At 42.5% G+C, this 26,850-nt stretch overlaps 1 protein-coding gene across 4 annotated transcripts in view; it reads left to right on the top strand.

The window, feature by feature from the left end:
* LG01H5orf63 (linkage group 01 C5orf63 homolog) overlaps positions 1 to 26,850 on the top strand; it is a 133,648-nt gene that overhangs the window by 41,880 nt on the left and 64,918 nt on the right. For 3 of the 4 annotated variants that reach the window (XM_073624932.1, XM_073624927.1, XM_073624918.1), the window contains exon 2: positions 8,256 to 8,363. In XM_073624932.1, coding sequence (XP_073481033.1) covers positions 8,259 to 8,363 — 105 coding nt within the window. In that variant the 5' untranslated portion in view covers positions 8,256 to 8,258. The remainder of the gene's footprint in view (positions 1 to 8,255; positions 8,364 to 26,850) is intronic. The other variant, XM_073624938.1, reaches the window with a different exon arrangement.

Here is a 26,850-nt window from a genome sequence, read left to right as displayed (position 1 = left end):
GGGTACCTCTTTCGATATTAAAGGCTTCAGATTTGTATCCAGCATATTTTATATAGGCTTTGGGTTTATTATATAATGCTTTGATCCATGTTAAAAAGTGGGGTCCAAAACCCCATTTTTGTAATGAATATTGCATATATTGCCAGGATACTGTGTCAAATGCCCTCTTAATATCGAGAGATAGAAAACATAAAGGGATTTTCCGTTTTTTAGCAATATGTGCCAATAACACTGCCCTGCGTATATTATCGCCTGCCTGTCTATTTGGCATGAAGCCTACTTGATCTCTATGTATTAATTTTCCTATAATGCTATTGAGGCGTTTTGCTATTATTTTTGCTAATAATTTAATATCGAGGTTTAACAGAGAGATAGGCCGATAATTCACACAGGAAATATCATCAGAAAAGGGTTTTGGGATCATACAAACAATTGCTATTAGTGTTTCTTGCCGAAAAGAATGTCCATCTAGAAGTTTGTTAAAAGTTTCAGTGAGAATGGGAGAGAGTATTTCTGAGAATGTTTTATAGTATAAAGCCGAGTAGCCGTCTGGGCCTGGTCTTTTGTTAAGTTTTAGGTCTTTTATGGCGTTAGCAACTTCATCTATAGTTATAGGCTCATCCAAACTGCTTTTTTGATTCTGAGATAACTCAGGTAAGGTTATTTTTGAGAAGAAGGATTCAGCCTCTGTAGGATTAAATTCATTGTTTGTCTTGTATAAAGTTGCGAGATGTGAGTGAAATTTATGGACTATTTTAACTGGATTACAAGTGTAAACATTTTTTGATAATTTCAAACGTATTGGTTTGAAAGATTTGTTAGTTGAATTTAATGCCCGAGCCAAATATGTACCTGGTTTGTTTGTATTCATGTAGAAATTGTGTTTGGAGCGTTTGAGGGATTTATCAACTGACTCAGTGAGAAATAGATCGTATTCCAATCTTGATTTTTCAAGATGAGATTTTGTACTCTGAGATGGATTATCTTGAAATGATATGTAGGCTGCATTAAAATTGAGTTCTAGTTTTTTTGCTAGATTTTTGCGTTCCCGTTTAAATAGTGCCATTTGTCTTTGTATTGTACCACGCAAGACAGGCTTATGAGCTTCCCACAGTGTTATTGGGGAGATGTCTGTTGTATTATTAATTGATATGTATTCCTTTAAAGCTTGTTCAATGGCCATCTGATGTAGTGGGTGTTTGAGCATTATGTCCGGTAAGTACCACGTTGGGTCATGCGCTTTTGGTATGACTGAGGCTATAGTAGTGTATACTGCATTATGGTCAGACCACGGAATCGGAATTATATCTGATGCAATAATTTCTGGTATTATTCCTATTGTTAGAAAAATATGATCTATTCTGGTGAAGGTTTGATGAGGGTGCGAGAAATAAGTGAATTTCTTTTTCATTGGGTTACTTTCTCTCCATGAATCTACCAGATTGTATTTGGAAAGAAGTTGAGAAAAAGGTAATCTAGAGGTTATTTTGGATGGTGTAAAAGGTGATTTATCTAGAAATGGGAGGAGGACCTGGTTCGAATCCCCACACATTATCACTGTTCCTATTTTGTGTGTATTAATCACTTGTAATATATGTGAGAGGAATGGTGTAGGTTGTTTGTTAGGAGCGTAGTAGGAAATCACCGTGATTGCTGTATCCATTATATAACCCATGAGTATCAGGTATCTACCTTCTGGGTCTTTAATTTCTGATGATAAGGTGAATGGTGTGGATCGGTGAAATGCAATTAGAGTTCCCCTTTGCTTGGTACAGGCAGAAGCCGTGTAAATTTGTTGATAAAAAGGAGAAATATATTTTGGAGTAGAATCTTTGGTGAAGTGTGTTTCTTGGAGGCATACTATGTGAGCCTTCTTGTTATGGAAAGTACGGAAGGCTTTGGTCCTTTTTTGAGGGACATTTATTCCCTGAACATTCAAGGAAAGTATATTCAGTGGTGCCATGGCAATAGATCAAATAGTTTTGACTTACTTTTTGTTATGCAGAGCTGACTGCGCAGATCAACCTGTGTGGACTGAAGAGATGAATAGATAGAAAAGAAACCAGTGAATTCTGGAGTAAAGAGTAAACAAAAAACATATGAGATTAGATGATACATTGTATAAATTATTTTTTGCAAGTAATCACAATTTACCCGTGAAAGAGAATAAATATCTCTCTCAGGGGAATAAGTGCCTTCGTCACACTCCCACCAATATGGTTGGGAGAATGAGGAGGGCTAATGGGGGTACACGGATCTTCCGCTTACAGGAGAGAAGTGCTATGTCAAAAGATATCAAAATGATGTTTCATTAATTGGAGTGCAGAATATAGTTTTTGTTGAAATTATTTATTCCAGGGTGGTTGTATATGGTTAGTCTTGCCCTAGGCTAAATAATTCAGTTAGAAAGGTACTGTTAATAACTTTGGTATTGATGAAGATAGTTTGAATTATTTTGGGATTTTAACCCTTTTAGAGTAAACAATTACATATTTTATTCATATGTAACTGTTTAGATATGTTAACTCATAAAATTGAGGTTGTATTGCTTCAGATTAGAATAAACAAAAACATAATTCTAGGAACTAGTTAGGTAATAATATATTTGTTTTAAGAAAAGAAAGAAAAAGCTTCCATTACTTCTGGATTATTGAACATATTTGTCCTAAAAAGTAATAAATCTATTGTTATTACCTGATAATATATAACTGAACAAGAATTTCCTTATTTCACTTATATATTCTAAGGCTATATGAATCAGAAGTAATAAGAAATATAACTGGAATGTAACATGATCCCACACAGTGTGTGACTATCAGAATACAGTTACATTCAGTTATAAATATAGGTTTTTTATAGCGAACCATCTCTTAGTATAATAAATGAAGAGATATCAGGAATTAGGATGTCAGTCCATTGAATCTTCTTGGTCCATGGATGATGTGGCATAACGGCCTCTTTTGTGAGAATGATGATTCCCATTTTATTCTGAAATTTTCTGGGTGCTGCCTGAAGGTGAAGATGACGCCATTCTTCTGCGTGTGGGAGTATTGCTGCTTGTGGGTTCTGTCAGATTTAATTTTAAAAGGGTTTGTTGTAGTTCATCTGCTGATCTGCTTCTGTAAATTGTACCTTGGTAGTTAAATCTGACTGAAAAGGGGAAGCCCCATTGATACATAATGTTGTGGCGTTGCAGTTCCATTAGTTGGGGTTTCATGGATCGTCTTTTAGTAATAGTAAGTTGGGATAGGTCAGCAAAAATTTGATAATTGTGTCCTTGAAAATTAAGTTCCTTTTTTTCTCTTGCAGCAATTAGTATTTGTTCTTTCGTTCTGTAATAATGAAATTTTGTGATTATATCACGTGGGGGTCCATCTTTCTTTTTGGCTGTGAGGGCTCTGTGTACTCTGTCCAGTTCTAAACGTTCAATAGGGATATCTGGCTTTAGTTCTTGTAATAGAGCAGTAATAGTAGATTGCAGGTCTGTCACAGTTTCAGGTATTCCCCTTATGCGCAAGTTTGAACGTCTGGCTCTATTTTCGTAATCTTCGAGCTTAGTTTGAAGTATTAAATTCTCTTCTTTTAATTGTTCCAATTCTGTTATATTTTCTTGGGTTGTAATTTCAATTTCATCCATTTTTATTTCTAAGGCTGCGGTGCGGTTTCCCAGCTCTCTTATTTCTTTGGTTAGGCTTTTTGTTATTTGGTCTGAGGTTTGTTTTAAAGCCTTATGAAGCATCTTTTCAAATTGTAATAATATTACTGGGGATGCTGAGGAGGCTTGTGGAGAAGTTTGTGAGAGGATTTGTTCTGTATCTGACTCAAATGGAGAGTCTTGCTGTGACATTTTCTGTCTGTGAGAGCGCCCTGATGCTGTATCTTGTGAGGTGACTGGAGCTGCTTCAGCTGCAGTGAGTGCCTGTGAGCTCTTTGTGAGGTGATTTTTATTTCTGCCACGGTTTCCTCCCAGTACCATATTTCCTGCCCAAACTTTCACAGTTTGTTCCCTGGGGCAAAAAGGTTCAAATGGATACCTTTTGAGCCTGCAGGCTCCGCTTTGTCCTTCTCTTTTCTCCTCAGCGGTGTGGAGCTCTAACAATGCATGTCTGCTCCGCTAGGCTCCGCCTCCTGCCCCCAGCATGTTTGTTTTTACCGAGCTCTGCTATTTCTTGATTATCTCATAATAAGCCTAAAGAGAGACTTGCTACCTAGAGTTGCCTGCAGCAAGGGGTCCAGTTTAGATATACAGTAGTATAGAAATCCATTTGGCTTGGTTATAGTTGGATTAAAATTGGAACTTTACTATTAAATATGTTTTTAAATTTTATAAAGTAATGTTACAAAAGAACTTCGTCACATACTGACAAGGTATAAATATAAAAGCACATCTTGCAGAATGTAATTCACAATACATCCAGTGTAGCTACAAAATAGTGTTGCATCCTGTGTTGGTTTTGTTCCTATAAAAGGCTGCAGCAGTTAGAATATTTCTTTCTGCTAAGAGGTTTCCTGCTAGGTATCAGATGCTGCAGAAAGCCACAGTCTATTATTTCATGTTTGATTTCATCCTCACTCAAAATTTGCCATTGGGCTTTCTACTCAGACACTGAAATATATTCTGGTCATTTTATGCAGAACATTTCAGAAGCTTTCTGTGCATTTCATTCTAAATTTATGATATGGTAGTTAGAAAATGACAGTGGCTATGTTGGGCCCATCCTCCATCGACAAAATAGAAGCTTACAGTGTACACATCTATTTTCTGAAAATAAGAAAGACCTTCATAGTCTGCCTGGGAAAGGAAAATGACAACTGCGTACAGGAGTAGCTGAGGTTTGATAAAGATTGGGAATAGTGGGGTGAAATATTAAAATGTATGAATAAAGGACACATTGGAACCATTGCCCCCCTCACTCGCACATATCAACACCTCCACCCACCCCCCCGGCCCATGCACAGGGCGGCCTCGGTACTCGCACTGCTCCCTGCTCTCCGAATCGCCTCCCGCTCATTCTCCAAACTGCAATCAAGGCAATCGCTGAATCCGTCCACTCCATCTCTTCCCTCCCCGCTCCAGCTGGCTCTGGGGGGCCAATGCTTCTCCCTGGGCAATCGGGTCTCAGGACCCGCTTCCTGATTGGCCGGATGGAGAAGCAGGAAGACATTAGCGAATATTAATTCGCTCATGTCGCACAACTGGGTGGGCTCAGGGCGCAGTGCTCTGTGCCCCGAGCCCACCCTTTTTTGAAGTCAATTAGAGCCTCAGGCTGTGCTTTGGAAAAAAAAAAAAAAACCCATTGAAATTATGCGTCCGGCACCCTGCATGTAGATTAGGGGCTGGGCGCATAGATTAGGGGGGCGGCGCCCCTGCGCCCCTAATGTAGCGGCCGCCACTGCTTAACCACTTACAGACAAGGTGCGGTCGTTTTACGTTGCTACTTTGAAGAGGATTAGCGTTATTATTGCAGAGGCTAGCTACCATAACCACGGAATCCTCTTCTTCAGCAGCCGCTTTCAAATAAGAGTGGTCTCTGCTGCGGATTCGCCGCAAGATCACTTTTATCGGCGGAGGGAGAGGGCCCCCCTCCCGCTGCACTCCGGTGCCCTCTGCCGCTTACCGGAGCCGTCGGCAGGGGCGATCGGGTTCTTCTCCTTGTTAGGCATGGAGACGAGTGAGGGGAAGATGGCTCCCACCCGTATCCATATCATTGCAGGTCAAAACGTCACTTCCGCCCATATCTCTTAAAGGAACTTTTTTTTTTTTTAAATGGCATTTAATTTTTTTTTTTTTTTTTGCATGTTAGTGTAAATATGAGATGTGAAGTCTTTTTGACCCCAGATCTCATATTTAAGAGGTCCTGTCATGCTTTTTTTCTATTACAAGGGATGTTTACATTCAATGTAATAGGAATAAAAGTGACACATTTTTTTTTTTTTAACAGCGTAAAAAAAAAAAAAAATTTTTTCAAACGCACCCCGTCCCACCGAGCTCTTGTGCAGAAGCAAACACATAAGTGAGTAGTGCCCGCATATGAAAATGGAGTTCAAACCACACAGTCACGAGTCACGTGACCGGCCTGAAGACAGCTCTAAATAGCTATTTAGAACTCATGTTTTTAGAAAGGATTTACAAGTGTGGTATGCCAGCCGCTAATAGAGGGGCTGGCAGTGACCATTATAGGTTATTTTTTTTTACTAATAGCGGCGGGAGGCGGGGCGGAGGATTTACAAGTGTGGAATGCTAGCCACTAATAGAGGGGCTGGATGTGACCATTGTAGGTTATTGTTTTTTTACTAATAGCGGCGGGAGGTGGGGCGGAGCGATGACAGACAAATAGAGTGCGCTGACAGGCAGGAAGGAGGGGGTGAGGGGGAGAGACAGGAGAGCAGGGCAGTGTATGACGGAGGGACGTACTCTGACAACGGTGGTCAGGGCTGAGTAGCCCTGGTTATCGTGGTCAGTATAGAGAGGGCATACAGGAAGTGGCAGGTTCAGGGAAGTTTTTTTTTACAGTTTAGCTGGGGGGCAGGTTACACAGCACAAGCACTGTACTGTTTAATCTGCTTTAAAGGGTCAGGATGTGTATTTTTTTTTTTGGGGTTAACAAACACTTTAAAAACTGTTCATGTTGACTAAGAGTTTTGTTTTGCTTTAACCCATAGCTGATGACATCTGTTTCCTACTGATTCTTAAACATTTGCTAAGGATTACCAAACCTATGGAATAAAACCTAGTGTGTATGTAGCGCTGGTAGATTTACAATCTACCGCAGATTAGGTAAATTTAGTAAATAGTGTGTTAGGAAGGTTAAAAGTTTGCCTCTGTTCCAGCTTGGCTGACGTTGTGTGTGCTTCCGTGCTGACCGGTGGGTGTCGCTGTTACCACCGTTCAGTGTTGGAAAGGCAACGTATCGAAGTGTATAGATGCTCCTCTGTCTCGGAGACAAGCTCGGTGGAGGTGGTCCTCCGAGTTGCATTCTGGGAAGAGGGTATTTATGGGACGGACGCCATGTTCTTGGGGTTTTTTTTTCAGCCACCTGCTGGCCCTCCTGGCCGACAGGTATGCGTTAAGGAGCTACCTCGTGGTCCTCCGATCGGGAGGCCCACGATACAGCGGTGCAGGGGTGGGCCCAGAGGCTTGTCTGGAGCCTACCACTGCGGCCGAGGAATGGTCCTGAGCTGTCGGTCCTGTGTGACGAAGCTGGGCGGCCGAGGAGATCCCAGGGGAGGACCCGTCTTGGAGAGATCACGCAGCGTGCTGGTCTATAGAGGGGCCTGGTGACTCGGTCGAAGGACGCATCCAAGAGAAGTAACCATACAGCATAGTGTTGCCGGTTCGGCTTAAAGGTTCAGGCACTGTGACTGACTTTCACTGCAGAGAAAATCTGATACATCCTGTGGCAGAGGATCGTACAGATTTACCCCCCCCCCCCCCAACTGAGTCTGTGGCAGAGACTTTTGATTCATGCTGCGTACTGGCTGCTAGTGAGAGAGGCCTATCCAGACGAGCAAGGAGTGTGTCCCACAAGGGGAGCGCATTCCACCTAGTTATCTGAATTCTACCAGGACATTTGTCGCTAAGATTCTATAAGAAGATATTTGAGTTTCTCCTGAAAGTTTCCTTTTCCGCCTGTTTCCTGCTACTTCCTAAAGTTTGTTTGTTCAATAAAGCATTGAAAACGTACTCCAGTGTTGGTGCGTGTGTCGTCCAGAAGTAAACTCAACGGAACCCCTAGACCCGGTGCTGGTAAAACCAAGGGATGCAAGGTGAAGGTAACAGACCCGCTTAAACCAGCAGCTCCACCGTGAGTTAGTGCTACATGTCATTACTGTACAACCCAGAGAATGGAACCACAGAGAGGTGGTGACTACTTATAAACATGATGGTAAAAGCAAAGAAGAGAAAGGCATTGAGCGCCACCTGAGTGTACTAATAATGTAACACGGTTTATTAATCTTTTTATGTGGACTTAAACTTTTAGAAGTACTATTTATGGACTATAATATTCTGTCTTGAATGTGCCCTACTATAGATATCATTTGAGCACACTGTCTTTACACCAGCAGTTACTGTAATATTTTTATAAACATGGTGGTACCTCCACAATCCACTCCAAAAGTTGTTTCACAAATACTCCTCTTTTCTTCAAACAACACTGATACTGACTGGCTTATTAAGACTTTTTTTCTTTTTAAAAGTTATTTTTGCTGAATGCTATAGCACCTGACTTGGCACTGGTCTTTTATTCTTACAGAAGATGTTCCATCTGAGACAGTGGTACAAGGTGAGGTTTCCCCTAAGGGAGCTAAAGAGATGCTATGTGACTCAGAAGGAAAAACCTGTTCTCACTCTGTTTACTAAGGTGGGTATGACATGGTATGTGAATCCTGAGAGGTTGGTATTATGAGTTTGAATCACATATATATGGACACCCCTCTGATTTTGTTTTTGTTTTTCCCAAACTCTCTTATACATTTTTCATCCATAAAAAAGATGCATTTCTGGGGTTATAGTGCAGAATTGTCAGCTACAGATAAAGAAGTGTAAAAAGATAGTGTAGCAATATTTCTGGTGACATTACAAAAAACAACATCCTGGAGTAAACATGTATATGAACAAACAATAAGGAAGAAAAAAACTGGTGAATTGTTCCAATGTGTTCAAACAGTGAATGTGAGAAATTTTGAGGATATACTGTACCTCCTCCATCATCTTCATGCATATACTGTATATTACTAACCTCTGGTGAGCTATGGCCAAGCTAGGTGAAGTAAGAGGAAATGAGGGGAGAGCTTGTCTCCAAGCACACAAAACTTTTTTTTATAATTGTAGGTACTCTAATTTGTTATGACACAGCCTGCCCCTCCTGTCACAAAAGCCTCTAAATACTTTCCTTTGGGGTACCTGAAGGAAACGACTCCATCTTCAGGAGGCCCGTCACAGCAGCCCCCCCTCTCTCTATCTGCTGGGTAACCAATCTCCTCTCAGCTCAAAATTAGTTTTAAGCGCCACCTGTAGTAACTGTGATGGAGGTTCAGTATACTGGTAGGTCTTTCTCTGCCTTACCCCTCACAGCACTGCCCACTCATCTCAAAGCCTCACTTTGGGCAAAAACATTTATTTTAACCAGCTCTCTGACACTTTCTGGCATCACTGTAGTATTGTGAGTGGAGAGTCATGCTATATTGTAATAGTGCCAGCACTCTGCAACTGCAAGCACAAGACTGGCAGATACAGGACAGAAGGTACTGGCACTCATAGTCCTGCCCACATTAGTGGCCGTGATTCCAAGAGTGCACAAATACCTGATCTAGGTATGGTCAGATGATGGTTGATAAGATGCAGGATTGTGAATCAGCAGTGACAATGCTTATAGCCGTGCCTCCTTCAACATTTTTTTTTTATCCCACAGTAGTGCAAGCAGGAACAGCCTACATGACAGTGACAACTCTGCTCTGAATTCAGGAGCAGTGCAGCATCATTGCCACACCATAACAAAATGTTACATTGAGTGGACTTCACTGGCAGACTCAACAGATATTTAGGGGACTTTGCAGGAGAACTAAGAAAAAACTGAAAATACAGATGAATTTATAATTAATGAAAGGCCACAGTTCTTTTTTTAATTTAATGCGCATTAGACTGTCCATGTGCAGAAACATTGCCAACCCGAGCCTTGAATGGACAATCAGTAGACAAAAGGCCATTTTCTCTTGTGTTTCTCTTGTGTACCAAACACTTAGATTGCAGGGTACAGTAAAAAGAAATGGTAGTTTTATGGTTATTTTTCCATCCTGCTTGGGCTGATCATGATAATGTTAAAAAAACCTAATCTTTCAAATTATTACTTAGATAATTGGTACAGATTATTAAAAAAAGGTATTGCATAGCCCTTATTAAATTATAAATATTAATTCTAAATGATTAATCTTAGTTAAATTATTAAAATGTATTACGTAGATTTAGTGCAATAATAAAGAGGGACTCCCGCAAAGTCAGCAGCTACAAATACTGCAGCTGCTGACTTTTAAAATATGGACACTTAACTGTCACAGTCCAGCGATGTCGGCACCCGAGGCCGAGCCGCCCCTCGGATGCTGCTGCTGCCATCTTCGGTATGGGAATCAGGAAATGAAGCCTTGCAGCTTCACTTCCCGGTTCCCTACTGCGCATGCGTGAGTCGCGCAGCGCAATCTGAATGGTCCATGCTGTCTCTGGGACCCGTGTGTGTCCCAGCAGACAGCGCGGCGGGACAGGAAGAGGCATAGACTCCTGTGGGAGTCTATGCCCGTAAGTGGGTGCAAATACCTGTCTTAGACAGGTATCTGCACCCCCCTCCCCCCTGAAAGGTGCCAAATGTGACACCGGAGGGGGGGAGGGTTCCGAAAAGCGGAGGTTCAATTTTTGTGTGAACCTCCACTTTAAAAAGTAGCCGAATTTACAAAGTACACTGGGCACACCCCCCTTACCTGAACCAACATGCCCTCCCTTCCTAGCTGCTTACTTACTTGAGTAGGACAGCCAGACCTGCTAAATTATCGTCTCATAGTTTCCATGGGGCTATCTACTGAGACTGGAGATGTTCAAGAGCTGGCCCTATACAAGCCTGCAAGGACTCATCCTGCAGACATGGCTAGCAGGTAGGGAGATTTTGACTGTAGGATGTGACTGTTGGGGTAGACTACGGTTACCCTACTCAACTAGGTAAATGGCATTGGGGGGGGGGGTTTAGGTCACGTGGGAAAGGCAAAGTGGGTGTTTTTGTCTAAAAGTATACCTTAATGAGGAATTATAGTATTTGTAATGTTCTAGATATGTGTGGAAGAGATCTCAGTTTGATAGGCATATCAGTGAATATTCATGTTTTAAAAACGGTGTTTCTGTAATTACATACATTGTGTGGGATTATTTTCTTATTACAAGTACAGACTCAGTTTCCTGGCTGTGCTTAGCTGGTTTTCTTATCTCACTGCAAGGGTTTGTCTGATTGACAACAAATTCTGCAGTTTCTATTAATATAAAATACCCAGAATGCTCCTGTAGTCATAGACCGTGTGGTCTTAACTTAGGCTCTAGGTCACATAAGAGAGATCAGAATCAAAGCTTTTTTACTCTAAATAATGATGTTTGCTAGATCTCAGGTGTGCCCTCTTGATTAATAACAAGTTTAAGACCCCTTTCACACTGAGTCGCTTTTCAGGCGCTTTCACACTAAAAAAGCGTCTGAAAAGCTCACGAAAACCTATTTCCATTAAAATCAATGGGGCAGTGTGCTGGCAGGGCGGTGAAAAAAACGCTCCTCTCCATTGAAATTAATGGAAAGCTCTTCAAAAGCGCTGAAATGTTTTACTGGCAATTTAGAAGCACCTCAGTGTGAAAGGGGCCTAATTTTTAAAGCAAGATCCACTTGACCTCTGGAAGATTTACCCCCCTTCATGACCAGGCCATTTTTTGTGATACGGCACTGCATTTAACTGACAATTTCACAGTCATGCAATGCTGTAAAATGTAGAGTGGGGACGGAAAGTATTCAAACTACCTTAAATTTTCCACTCTTTGTTATATTGCAGCCATTTGCTAAAATCATTTAAGTTCCTTTTTTTTTTCCTCATTAATATACACACAGCACCCCATATTGACAGAAAAACACAGAATTGTTGACATTTTTGCAGATTTATTAAAAAAGAAAAACTGAAATATCACATGGTCCTAAGTATTCAGACCCTTTGCTGTGACACTCATATATTTAACTCAGGTGCTGTCCATTTCTTCTGATCATCCTTGAGATGGTTCTACACCTTCATTTGAGTCCAGCTGTGTTTGATTATACTGATTGGACTCGATTAGGAAAGCCACACACCTGTCTATATAAGACCTTACGGCTCAGTTCACACTACCGCAACTTGGGATCCGACTTGTCAGACCTCAAGTCGCCCCAAGTCACTTGACATCAGAAATTGCATTCAAGTTAATGAGAGCCGTCTTAATGCACGCTACTGAAGTCGCTCCAACTTCAGAAAAGGTTCCTGTACTACTTCAAGGCGACTTTTACCCATAGATTTCAATGGAAGTCGCCTACAAGTTGGATCGTGGTCTATAGTGAAGCGACTTAACAGGAAAAGAAAAGATTTTACCCAGGTACTCCCCACTGCAGGTAGCCCCGTCCTTCCCACAGAGTACTTCCTGGATGCCGTTATCTCTGTGTATACTAGTGAACAACCTGTATACACAATGTCGGCCAGAGCCCACAGGGAACTCCATCACAGAGAGCCAGTTGACAATGAGTCCTTAATAAGACTCGTGAAGCAGCGTCCCTGTATCTATGACAAGACTGATGCGAACTACAAGGATCAGTATAAGAGGGACAGTGCCTGGCTTGAGATCTGTCGACTGACTATCGAGAATTGGGACCCATTGATGACGACCGAACGTAGTGACAAATGTAAGTTTAACCTTTTATTTAATTTATGTCTGTTATCCATGTGTTGTGCAATTCAGGCACTGACATACTTGACTAGGCATGATGGGAATTGTAGTTCTGGAACAACTGGAGGACCAGAGTAAGGCCCCTTTCACACTGGGGCGGTTTGCAGGCGCCATTGCGCTAAAAATAGCGCCTGCAAACCGACCTGGGACTGCCATTGCTGTGACTCCAGTGTGAAATCCCGAGGTCTTTCACACTGGAGCGGTGCGCTGGCAGGAGGGAAAAAAACAGCATCTTTGGAGCTGTGAAGGAGCGGTGTATACACCACTCCTGCCCATTGAAATCAATGGGGCAGCGCCAGGCATGTACTGGCCTTTGGGACTACAGGGAGTTTCCCGGTGGGCCGATGGCTCAGTGGGCCAATTTCAGTGACAGTGGACCGCTGCCTCCCTCCAGTCCTCTGTCCCCCCCCCCCCCTAGTTATGCAGTGCGCCTGAATACAGACATGATGCTCAGGAGTCAACACTTAGAAGCTCATCATACGATGTGGAAGGAGGGCGGCCTCACTTTCCTGCCTAATCTTGTTCCATTGGGGGGGGGCGCCAAACTGATTCTTTGCCCCAGGTGAAATAATGTCTAGCTTCCCCACTGATACTGCCTATAAGAGAAATAATGTAGAACGGCTAATAGCTAGTGGGGGGGGCTTGGGTGGCAAGCTGGCATGGGAGAGACTTGTCAAAGTGGGCCAGTCTGGGTGAAGTCCAGGGCCAAATTTTTGTCCCAGTCCAGCCCTGGGCAGTGCGGCTATACCGCCGGCATAGCGCCGCTGTAGCGGCGCTTTGCGCGCAGTTTAACCCTTTTTCGGCCACTAGCGGGGTTTAGCACCGCCCCGCTAGCGGCCGAATATCGCCGCTAAAACGATGGTAAAGCGCCGCTACAAATAGCGGCGTTTTACCGCCGATGCCCCCACCGCCCCAGTGTGAAAGGGGCCTATGGAGAACCCTGATGCAGTCTTTAACTGATGTATGCTTCTATTGTTAATAAATGTAGATAATGAATGATCAATATCAGCCAAAATAATGATTGCTTTATTATCACAGTTTATGTAAAATGTAACCAAAAAATAGTATTTAAAACATTAACGACAGTATAACATAGCATGACAAAATTAGAAACTCAATCAACTGCAGGCTCTAAAACTTTACAGAAAAAGCAACAGCAGCAAAATATATATTTAAGGAAGTAATCAATGCAGTTAGGAAATGGCGTCCATTTGCCATTCTAATTCACCATCCGGTGAAAGGAAGTACGAAGCAAATTGCTCTTGAACAGTGGCACCATCGCTGGATCCCCTTGTAGCAATGAGGTGTGCACTTTCCATGTCATGCATAAGGGAATCCTCAAAACGGTACCCGTCACGTATCCGGACATAATTGTGCAGCATGCAAGCTGCTTTAACAGCAGTAATTGCATTTTCAATGTTTAATGCAATAGGCGTATGTAACAAACGCCATTTATTGGCAAGAATTCCAAAACTGCATTCAACCACCCTTCTTGCTCTTGTTAGTCGATAGTTAAAGACTTTATTAGGAGTAGTCAGGTTCCTATTGGAGTAAGGCCTCATTAGGTGTTCCTCCAATGCAAAAGCCTCATCTGCGATGAACACATAGGGTATTGGGGGTTCAGTTGTGCCAGGAAGAGGATAGTTCTCAGGAATATCTAACTGATTATCCCGTAGCCTTTCACCAAAGTTATTAGCAAAAATCCGTGAATCGCAGCTACTACCGTAGGATCTTATGTCTATATAGGTGAAGCAGTAGTTTGCATTTGCCACGGCAAGCAGTACAAAAGAGCAATATTTTTTGTAATTGAAGTACATACTTCCGCTACCAACAGGCTTTATAACACGCACATGCTTCCCATCTATAGCTCCAATGCAATTGGGGAAATTGAACCCACTCCAAAATAGTTTTGCAATATTCCGCCAATTCTCTGGTGTAGGCCTCTTCATAACTATGGTGTTAAGCACATCCCATAAGATTTGGCAGGTTTCTTTGATGATGTAGCTGATTGTCGACCTGCCCACCATGAACTCATAATGTAGGCTAATTAGGGAATGACCGGTTGCCAGGTATCTGAAAGACAAAATACATAATTCATTATGTTCCTATTTATGTTTTGCAGTATCGATATTACAAAATAGATGGAAGGGATTGCGCGACTGCTTTAAGCGGTACCTCCGAAAAATTAATGATGCCAGGTGTGGATCTGCAACAAAAAGGGTTGTACCCTACGTACATGCAGACAAACTGGAGTTTCTGAGGCCTTTCATGACTCTGAGAGAGTGAGAATAACATCTTTCATATTTGTAAAGTGATACTATACAATTCTATAAAGAAGGGGGTGCCTTAACTGTATTATATGTTTAATGCAGAACACAATCTAGTTGGGAAGCGCGTGATGAAGGGCAGGAGAAATCGCAAGAAGCTGCAACTCAAGAAGCAGCATCCCAAGAAGCAGAAGGGTCGCTGTCGCTGGATCATTCTCTACTGGAAGATTCTGAAGCAGCAACCAAGGAGAGGCTTCATCAAATATACAGCAGCCGGATCAGCCTATCCGGCTCAGAAGCCAGCGTAGGAGCAGACCAGCTGGGGAAGGCACAGTCATAATATGGACAGATTTGCGGACCTTGTAGAATGAATGAACCAAAAATTAGAAGATCATGGCTTTGGTCTAATGGTCAATGCTTCAAAAAATTCCCCAGGAGCGCAAGCATGATGTCAAGAAGGCAGTGATGGACCTCCTTGAAGCCACTATGCGCAATGAGCCATAAATTCCCACCTCACCCATGTTTGGACCACCACCACCATCCGGTCCCTACTATACATACCCTAACCCTCCACCACCCAGAACCCACCCCTACTATCGCCCTCGCTTCCGTCCATACTCTGATGAGTATGGCAGTGCCATGAATCCTGCCCATCTACCAATACCCTATCCATCTCCAACCCCAATTCCATCAATAATTGGCGCAACAGGGTACCAACCATTCAGTCAGCATCCCAACAATTTCCCACCAACACCCTTCCCAAGGCCTACCACCAGTTCTGCAACCTCTGGCTACGAACCAGTTTACGAACAATTGTAAATAAAAAAAAAAAAAATTCTGTTTTAGATGTTTCATATATATATATATATATATATATATATATATACACTATAATATTACAATTTTTTTGTTATTTAAAAATTTATGGATGTTTGTATGCTAAATTTTGCAATATTTATTCAACGGTATGTTTTTTTTTGAATAATCATACTTACCTAGGTGGATGTATCATCGCACCGATGCTGCATCTGTTGACTGCCGCTTCTTCACAGAGAACTGAGTCAACAACCATCGTCGATGGCTCAGTTCTCTACCCTTCCTGAGCTGAGAGCTTCTGACTGTCGGTCAGCTGCTTTCTTGCTCTGCTCCTCCATACTCATTGGAGCGCTGAGATGTGGAGGGGCGGAGAGCAGCTTGCTGAGTGGCTGGCACTGCCATCAGTCCAGGCAACTGGTGGATAAAGAACTTCGAAAGTGAGGATGGCGCTGCCTCAACTGATCTTGGTGATGTCTGCACAAAGTGGACTTCTGATCACTCTCCACTGAAAAGGGGGTGCAGGAGTGCAAAAGAATTGCACTCATTGTGACCCGTTGGAGAAGCCCAGACAAATGAGCTCAGGCTGGACTTTACTATAATATTGCAAGTATAATACTAATGTGCATCAAAAAATAGATAGTTTACCTTAGTGTAATAATCAGTCTTTCAGTAGTTGAGATACTCTTCCTATATGATGTATTCTGTCGCTCCAGATGGATGTAAACAAGACGAAGCAATTCATCGAAACTGTAAAATGAATAAAAAAGCTAATTTACTATATTGAAAATAAGAAATATCAGCCATTTGTAGCTACACACACACATTACTGCTTTAAGCCTACCATATGCAAATCTGAGGCCTCTAATTGAAGGGGTTCTGCCGGTGTGATGCATGCAAGTTCAACCAACCACCCCAGCAACATTGATTAGAGTGGATGGTCGGCATTAGGTAGATTACAAACAATTCAGCTAAATAGCAACGTTCGCCATTTTTTTCTCTAGGGTCAATGATACAAAATATATATCTAAAATTTGGGGATGAAAAAGATTTTTTTGTAGCAAAAGATACTTATTAAAAAAAAATATTTGAAAAATAGGCTAGTTCATATGTGTAGATCCACATATAGCATATGCACTTGCCTTGCGATAGACATCCGGGTATAGTTGAAAAACTTGTCCTCAAAAACACGCAAATTCTCATATATGGCCCAGTACTGGCCTCTATTATCTCTATTAGCAATAATAGGATGGATCCAGTAGCGATGTCTTCTTCTCATCCTTCGCTTCCTCTCTTCCTCTTCTTCTTCCATCAATACTGCCACACCAGCTGTTATGACAGCTGTCATTAAATAACGCAAAGTGAACATTGTGGTCACAGAACACATGGAACCAGGAAGAGAACAGGAACAAGAATGATGTCACAAGAGCTGATTAGCTCTGGTTGGCCACAGGCAAAGTCGCCTGTCCTGGAGGCGACTCTAAGTCACGTTGTAAGTCACTCAAAGTAGCGCTGAAGTCGCCGCTAAGTCACGCTGTAAGTTGTGTTGTCCCTGTGTGAACCGAGTGTACAGCTCACAGTGCATTGTAAATGCAGATAGGCAATACGTTGTGTATCCAAAACACTAAAGTGCAGTTCAGCCATATGACACCCAGGTGAGCTAATCCTTAACAGTGCCACCACCTGATAAAAAACTTGCTTACCAGATAATAAGCAAGATGGAGCGGATGGCTAAAACCCAGCCAAGGCCTTTTATTACAGCGGCAGAGGCGTTCAGACAGGGGCAGTCACTGTGAGAGCTGGAAGTCAGAGTACAGGATCTGCTGCTGCATTCTTCTAGTGGGAGATCTGATCTGTGGAGGACCTTGGGAGGGAAACCAACACATCCTGCACTGTATATGTGTCCCTGACCTATGTCCATTTACTATGATCATTGCTGAGTTCTATGGGTTATCTACGCTGTGGAGAAAGTACCGAGTACTTGCCATTTATCACCACCCTTTGGACACGCCCTGTAACCAGTTTTCAATCCAGGTACATACCCTGGGGTCCATGCCAACAGACCTCAGCTTGTAAAGTAAACGTTTGTGGGCGACTGTATCAAATGCCTTTGCAAAATCCAGATACACCACATCCACAGCCCTTTTTTTATCTACATGGCAGCTCTCTTCTTTATAGAATGTTAATAGATTGGTCTGACAAGAATGATCCTTCATAAAAACATGCTGATTACTACTAATGATACTCTTTTCATTAGCAAAATCCTGGATATGGTCCCTTATCCCCTCCAATAGCTTACAGACTAGAGGTCGACCGATATGGAGTTTTCTCTGGCCGTTGCGGATATTTAGAAATCTCGGTGGCCGATGGCCGGTATATGATGCCGATTTTTTAATTTTTTCCCTTCATCTCATAAAATCGAACAGTTAGACCCCTTTTATACTGGTGCGTTTTTCAGGTGCTTTTGGGCTAAAAATAGCGCCTGTAAAGTGCCTGCAAAACCGCTCCCCTGCAGTCTCCGTGTGAAAGCCAGAGTGCTTTCACACTGAGGCGATGGCAGGATGTTAAAAAAAGTCCTGCATCAGCATCTTTGGAGCGGTGTATACCGCTCCTCCACCATTCCTGCCCATTGAAATGAATGGGCACCGCTGTCGAAGCGCCTGCAAAGCAATTCAGCAGCGGCGCTTCATGGGCGCATTCAACCCCTTCCTCGCCCGCTAGCAGCCGAATAGCGCCACTAAAATGACGGTAAAGCGCCGCTAAAACTAGCAGCATTTTACTGTACCCGCTCCAGTGTGAGAGCAGCCTTAAGTAATAAGTGATACAGAAAATTTCTTACATTTAAACATTTATTAAACAAAACAAACCTCCAATCAGTTCACTTGTATGTATAATTTAGATTAAAAAAAAAAAACTATATCTTAAATATTAAATACACAAAAACAGGTAATCAAAACTTTTGGATGAAAAAAAATGGGCTAACCTTACTGTTTTTTTTTTTTTGATTCATAATAATTTTTTCCAAAAAAATTGCGTTTGAAAGACAGCTGCGCAAATACCGTGTGAACAGTGTATGTGTGTGTGTTTTTTTTTTTATTTACAATTTTTATTTTTTACAATAATATTTTTTTTATTCTTTATTGCAATATGTGGTGTTTTTTTTTTTTTTTTTTTTTTTTTTTTAATCAGCCCTGTTGGGGGGCTTTGGTGAGATATCAGGGGTCTTAACAGACCTCTGATATCTCCCCCTTGAGACAGAGAAAGAGACCGAGGATAGAGATTCCCCAGTCCCTTTCTCTGCAGCCTCAGCTGCACTGAGGATGAATGGAGAGAAGACAGCGGTTTCTCTCCATTCATAAACTGAGACATTGTAATCACAGAAGATTACAATGTTTCAGTTATGTGAATGGACAGAGTCCGCTGACTCTGTCCATTCACAAAGGAAGGAGGAGAAGGACAGCGCAACGGAGGGGTACAGCGGAGAGGGACAGCAGAACGAAGGGGGACAACGAAGGGGACAGCGGAGAGGGACAGCAGAACGGAGGGGGGCAGAGAAGGAGAGGGGGACAGCGGAACGGCAGAACGAAGAGGGACAGTGGAGGGGGACAGCGGAACGGAGGGGGCATGGAGGAGGATGCAGTGACAGTCAGCGGTGATCGCGTGTGGGGGAGTTACAAGCACCAATCACCGCTGTATGTCACTAAAGCCGCTGGAAGCCACTGGGGGAGAAGCTTGTAACTCCCCCACGCGCCTATCACTGCTGACTTCCAGGTATCGGGGGAAGCATCGGGAGCATTTGCCCGAGTACAAGTACTTGGGCAAATGCTCGGAATCGGTGCCAATACCGATACTAGTATCGGTATCGGGACAACCCTAGTTCTAAGTGATTTTCTAGCAGAAAATACAAGATTTTTACTTGTAAGCAACAAGTGTCAGAAGGGATTAGTGCGTTCAGTCCATTGATAAGAATAAACATTGTATCTCTTTGGATCTTTTCTCAGACTTGGCAGGCTGCCCAGAGAGGAGAAACATGTCACTCCACGGAAGACTTCAGGCAACGTGCATTGACTTCTATTACAGAAGTCATTTGCAAGTCGCGCTGAAGTCATAATTGGCCTTTTTTTATCAGCACAATCGGCCGATGTTGATTAATTAAAAAAAGGCAAATATCCGCCGATATATCGGTCGACCTCTATTACAGACTATTATTGTTAGGCTGACTGACCTGTCGTTTCCAGGGATATATCTCTGCCCTTTTTTTAAATTTTGGTACCACGTTGGCTTTTCTCCAATCAGCTGGTACCATTTTAGTAAGTATGCTGTCCATAAAAATTTGGAACAACGGTCTAGCTATCGCCTGACTGAGTTCCTTAAGGACCCTCGGGTGTAAGCCATCTGGTCCTGGTGACTTATTTGTGTTACATTTTTCAAGTCTATTTCTGATACTGGCTTCTGTTAGCCACGAGGGTACATTCTGTGACGTGTTACTAACATTACAGTCTTGGTTACTATATCCCCCTTTTTCCTTTGTGAAAACTGAGGAGAAGAATACATTTAAAACCTTTTGCATTCTCCTCGTCTTTAGTAACCAAATTCTCTTCATCATCCTTTATGGGGCCAATATGTTCTGGCCACAATTTCTTGATGTTATTGTATTTAAAAAATTTCTTGGGATTTTTTTACCCTCCTCTGCTATGTGCCTTTCTTGGTCTATTTTAGCTGCCTTGATTGTGCTCTTACCATACTTATTGCATTCCTTGTATTGTTGGAATGCTGACACAGACCCCTCAGCCCTATATTTTTTGAAGGTATTTTTCTTCTTGCTTTTATATGCATTTTTACATTAGAGTTTAGCCACCCAGGTTTAATTTTAGCTCTTTTATACTTATTGCACATTGGAATGCACTGGCCAATGCCTTTATTTAGTATGCTCTTAATTTTTTCATTTTTTCCTCCAGTGTTCCTAGGATTTTATCTCATTTAATATTGTGCAGCATAGAGTGCAGTTTAGGGAACTTTTGAAATTCGGTGTACTTGTATTACCCTTGTGCTTCTTATTTCTGTGATTCATACTGAATCAAACTTGTGATCGCTGCTTCCTAAGTTGTCTGTGTTGTTTGTAATCATTAGGTCTAGTAATGTGTTATCTCTTGTGCGTTTACCAACTGACCCATGAAATTATCCTGCAAGATATTTAGGTAATGGCGAGCCTTAGACGAAAAAGCAGTTCCTTCTGCCCAGTCGATATCTGGATAATTAAGATCCCCCATAATAAAAACATTGCCCTGCCTTGCCGCCATTCCTAGCTCTGATAGGAGGTCAGCCTCTTCCTCCTCCCTCATTTTAGGGGGCCTGTAGCATATGCCCACTGTTAATTTCCCATTATTTTCTTTCCTTTGGAGCTTCACCCACAAGGATTCCACCTCCTTCCTTCCTCTATTAGTAATATCATGCCTCATGTTCACTTGCAAATCATTTTTGATATACAGGCATGCCCCTCCCCCTTTCCTACCCTCCCTGTTCCTACGATATAGGGAATACCCCTGAATGGTTGCCAGCCAATCGCGTGAGCTGTCAAACCAAGTTTCTGAAATTCCCACAAAATCAAAATCCTCCTCATACATTAGCAGCTCCAGTTATCCCATTTTATTAGCTAGACTTTTGCATTGGTGTACAAGCCTCGTAATTTTGTCCTGTCGCATACAATTTCCTTGTTAGTTGTTATAAGGCTGCAATTTGGATTTGCCAACTTAGTTATTTTGGGTTTTGGTATTCTGTGCAATTTACCACTAATGCCCTCAATATTACCTGCTGAACCTTGCGCAATGCTGGCTAGCCCTACATCTGGACCTTCCCCCCCCGCCAACACCTAGTTTAAAAGCCCCTTTAACTTTTCGGCAATCTTCTCTGCAAGCAGAGCTGCACCCTCCCCATTTAGGTGCAGTTTGTCCCTGCTAAAAAGCCTGTAACTGAATGAGAAGTCAGCCCAGTTCTCTAGGAACCCAAACCCCTCTTTTCTGCACCAGCTCCTCAGCCACTTGTTGATTTCCCTATTCTCTTGCTTTCTTCTTTCTAGTGTAGCTCTAGGTACCGGTAGTATTTCTGAGAATACTACCTGGGATGTCCTTCTCTTTAATTTATCTCTTAAGTCCCTGAAATCGTTTTTTAGGACTCTCCATCTTCCTCTAGCTTTGTCATTGGTACCAACATGCACCATCACAGCTGGGTCGTCCCCAGCCCCACCCAATAATCTGTTTTTTGGTAAAAACAAAATCCCAATAAGCGTATATTGATTGGCTTGCACAAAGTTATAGCATCTACAAATGATGGTATATATACTGGGATATTTATCTATTTATTGCTAGTAATGGTGATGATCAGCAGTTTGTAGCGGGACTGCGATATTGTGGTAGACAATCGGACACTAACTTGACAATTTTGACACTTTTTGGGAACCAGTGACACTAATACAGTGATCAGTGCTAAAAATATGCACTGTTACTGTACTAATGACACATGCTGGGAAGGGGTTAAAAATCTAGGGTGATCAAAGGGTTAAATGTGTGCCTAGCCAGTGTTTTGGTGTACTGTGTGTTGTGCTTTCACTAAGGGCAGTAATGGATTTTATTCCCTGCTTTGCGGGGAAAGAAAATCCATTACTTCCCCACTGACATGACAGGGCTCTGCCTTATTTACATAGGCAGGGCTCTGTCCTGTGTGCCTTACCGCTGATCGACATCTGGTGTGTACAATCACAGCACAGCCGGGTCGCAGGCAGCGCGCGCCCCCTACCTAGTAGGTGATCTGGTGCAGAAGAGCTGCCTTGCCGCTGTATATGTAAGGGCCCTTTCACACTGGGGCGGTTTCCAGGCGCTATTGCGCTAATAATAGCGCCTGCAAACCGACCCAAAAGTGCCACTGCTTTGTCTCCAGTGTGAAAGCCCCGAGGGCTTTCACACTTGGGCGGTGCACTGGCAGGACAGGAAAAAAAGTCCTGCTAGCAGCATCTTTGGAGCGGGGAAGGAGCGGGGAAGGAGCGGTGTATTCACCGCTCCTTCCCTGCTCCTGCCCATTGAAATCAATGGGACAGCTATACCGCCGGCAAAGCGCCTCTGCAGAGGCACTTTGCGGTGGTTTTTAACCCTTTCTCACCTGCTAGTGGCTGAATACTGACGGTAAAGCGCCGCAAACAATAGCGGCGCTTTACAGCTGATGCCACCCCCGCCCCAGTGTGAAAGGGGCCTTAGTCAGCAAGCGGTTAAACAAAACCAAAATTTTCACACATACATTCTCTATTACAAGCACTCTTGTCAGTGCCAAATAATTAAAATAAAGTAATATATCCCAACAACTCTTAATTTCAGTTTTCTAGCTACTTATTGCGAAGTTACATGTTATTGTAGTTCTAAATAATACATTAGCCACAGATATAAGTGGATAATTTATTATCTGCTTTGCTGGATGTTTGCCCATTTGCTGCTGTGATCTGATTTGTAGGGTTTGAAATATGTTCCTTTTTTTTCCTCTTTTTTTTGCTTTTTTTAAATTTTTTTCAGATGTATTTTACCAAATTTTGTCTAACAGAAATCCACGAAGTCTCCTTGGTATGATGGGATGGGACTCTTAATTAGATTATATTGATGAAGAGCCTTGTAGAATTTAACAACAATGAAGTTGAGGTTTTCATTCACACCTGTGCTTGTTAGAATTTTTTCACAGACAAATGCAAAAATCTTGCTAAATCCCTCATGTGGTTTTAGTGGATTTTCGCCATAGATTGTAATAAAGCACAGTGACAGTATTTTGAGAGATCCTGGAGTTCCAGAACCTTAGAAACATCCTAAAATAATTTAATCATGAAAAGTGGTCCACCTAAGGTACGGTATTTATTGGCGTATAACACGCACTTTTTCCCCCTTAAAATAGATGGAAAATTGTGTGTGCGTGTTATACGCCGATATAGGCTGCCACCGAGGGGATGAGCACCACCGAAATAGACAGAGCGGGATCTCCTGTGTACTCATCTCTGCTCGCAGTGACGCTCAGTCTCCCCCCCCTGGAGGGCTCCTAGCATTGACGTCCCAGCATTAGACCGGCGTTATGTCCATCATAGGATCCGGGCCAAGGGGCGGGTCTGAGCGCAATGCCGAGCCGCGTACACAGGAGATCAGGCTCTATATCGGCAAGGCTGCAGATAGACACTGATCAGGCTGCAGTGAGGAACAATGCAGCAGATGGGCACTGATCAGGCTGCAGTGAGGAGCAATGCTGCAGATGGGCATTAATCAGGCTGCAGTGAGGAGCAATGCTGCAGATGGGCACTGATCAGGCTGCAGTGAGGAGCAAGGCTGCAGATGGGCACTGATTAGGCTGCACTGAAGCTGCAGATGGGCACTGATCAGGCTGCAGTGAGGAGCAATGCTGCAGATGGGCACTGATCAGGCTGCAGTGAGGAGCAATGCTGCAGATGGGCACTAATCAGGCTGCAGATGGGCACTGATCAGGCTGCAGTGAGGAGCAAGGCTGCAGATGGGCACTGCTTAGACTGCAGTGAGTAGCAAAGCTGCAGATGGGCACTGATTAGGCTGCACTGAAGCTGCAGATGGGCACTGATCAGGCTGCAGTGAGGAGCAAGGCTGCAGATGGGTACTGATTAGACTGCAGTGAGGAGAAAAGCTGCAGATGGGCACTGATCAGGCTGCACTGAAGCTGCAGATGGGCACTGATCAGGCTGCACTGAAGCTGCAGATGGGCACAGATCAGGCTGCACTGAAGCTGCAGATGGGCACTGATAAGACTGCATTGATGCTCACTGACCATTATTTTGCTTCAAAGTGGTTTATTTAAAAAAAAAAAAAAAAAAAAAAGTTGTTTTTTTTTCCCTGAAACTTCCCTCTTAAATTGGGGTGCGTGTTATATGCCGATAAATACTGCATTTATTATGTGTTTTTTGTTTTTCTACAAAAATTAGTGGAAACCATCAAAACAAACAACAAAAAGTGTATCCTAACTTGACTGTAACTTAAAGTGTTTGTAAACCCTAACAAAGAACTTTTCACTAATAAATATACAATTGAAAGTTATTTTTTTAGATCTGTATGATTAGTGAAAAAAACAATACCCCACTCTTCTCAGAAATTCAAAGCTGCCCTGTGCCTTGTTCTTACTCTTACTTTTTTAAATGTGAGCGCATATATATTGTATGGTTCAATAAATAATAAAAAAAAAAGGATAAAGCACTATTGCAAGGTCTGATTGCTTTACATGGTATTGCTCTGACTGGGGTTTGGAAGTAATATCGATAAGGAAGGAGAATTACCAATTTACAAAGGCACTAATTTATAGGTATGGGCACACCCGGTGGAGGGATCACAGGAATATAAGAGTAAGCACTTGGTGGATGTCGGTGGAGAGATTAATCAATCAATTGTTGTTTTTTCATTTTAAGAGAACTGGCATGTTGTTTTACCAAAAGTTGTTCACAATAACACCATATGGATTGATGTAACATATTGTCATTTATCACTTTTAGCAATTTTTGTTTGTATTTTATGCACATGACCACTAAATTAAATATTTTTATATATGTATCAAGCATTGCACTTATTTAATTCTAAAATTTTATTCACATAATTTAAGGAAGTGTGGGAAGTGCGGGAAACTACGTTCAATTTTAATTTGCAAAGCAGCTCACAAGGTTTTATTCACATCAAAAAATCCTGTTCTTTGTTAGCCCACAACTGGAAATTAGGAGCTAAGTTACCTTTTGACAGATCAACAAGTATGTTTCTATTTTTGTGGAATATGTACATGTGTTGCAGCATTGTACTGCATGTGTTTTTTCTGCCATGACACACTCTTTAACCCTTATAATACCAAACAATATTTATGGCTATCCATAAACAGACAGATTTGTAAAATATATTTTTGGCGTGAGTCTTCTTTCTTAGACAAACATGACTTTAAATTGCCTATTTCTTCTGACTGCTGTTTGATGGTAAAGGAACAATACTGTGAATTATACTCTTCTGACAACAGCTTGTCTTGTGCACTGCTTGTCATATGATCTGTCCAGTCAATCAAAGCACTTTGGGGTGGACCTTCACCCTAAACTAAGTCTCATAATGCCCTGCTTCCTCTCCTCCCCTTCCTCTCTCACAAATGGATGACTTTTTTTTTTTTGTGCTAACACTGTGCAACCTAGGTGAAAATGACGTGTCGCTCCACCTCCATCCTGGATTCTGCACTTGCGCAGATGCACCACAGGGCTTTGGGTCCCACTGAGCCCTGCAACACATTTTGCATGTGAGGGTTTCCCCTGCACATTTGCACATGCGTGGCTATCCCTGTGCATGAGCAAAGACGGGTATTATAGAAGGCTCGAACCTTTGCTGTCTCTGTGCATGCATAGGAAATCTCCTGCACATTCTCCGCCAGACAGAGCTCTTCAGTACATCTGTTCACTCGCCATAATGGAAGTGCTGGAGGAGGGTGGGCGGAACCACTAAAAAGGGACCAAAGTTCCTCTAAACCGGTTGTAAAGGTATATTTTTTTGAATAATAAACATGTTATGCTCACCTGTTCTGAGCAACTGCCCCAAACCTCTTCCGGGTTTCCACGCTGGCACTCTTGGCTACCCCTCTATTTGGTGAACCCCCATAGGAAGCCACTTCGTATTGTGGTGTACCTGCAGTCTCGCTCCTGAGCCAGGCTTTGTGTGTCTATTTATTTCCTCCTCACAGTATTTGATTGAGGAGCCAATGGCTCTCATTTTTGTATCTGTGTCCCTTTGTTTAAAGTGATCAATCTGAAAACTTTGCAAATCTGTCACAGTTGTCTGCCCAGGATTAAAGGCTCAGGGTTCACAAACACAGAGTATAACTGTTGCATAGAGCTATCCTGGTACTGGAAAAACAGCTAGGAGCTGGGTTCAATGATTAGGTTAGGCAATGGAAGCCCAGAATAGGACATAGAACTGCTATCAATGATTATTAAAGGGTTAAAGAAGAACCCCAGGAAACATTGTTTACATCCAGGCAATTCTCTAACCCAAATCCCCAAACATCACCTATTTGCATATTGAAGACTTGGACAGGTCTCAACAGGTACAATACATATGATTACAGTGTATTTGCACGTATTTACAACATGGTCATGCGAGTAGATATTTTTGTGGCTATCACTGTAAAGAACTCGGGGTGTGGGGAGGAAATTCCCCCATTCATCTTCATGCCTCTCACTACATGCACCTGTCAGAGCTAGATGAATCCCTCACTGTTACT

Source organism: Aquarana catesbeiana, linkage group LG01, assembly GCF_042186555.1.
Source record: "Aquarana catesbeiana isolate 2022-GZ linkage group LG01, ASM4218655v1, whole genome shotgun sequence".
NCBI lineage: Eukaryota > Metazoa > Chordata > Amphibia > Anura > Ranidae > Aquarana > Aquarana catesbeiana.
Note: the sequence above shows the minus strand (reverse complement) of the source record. Positions and strands in the feature narration are given on the sequence as shown.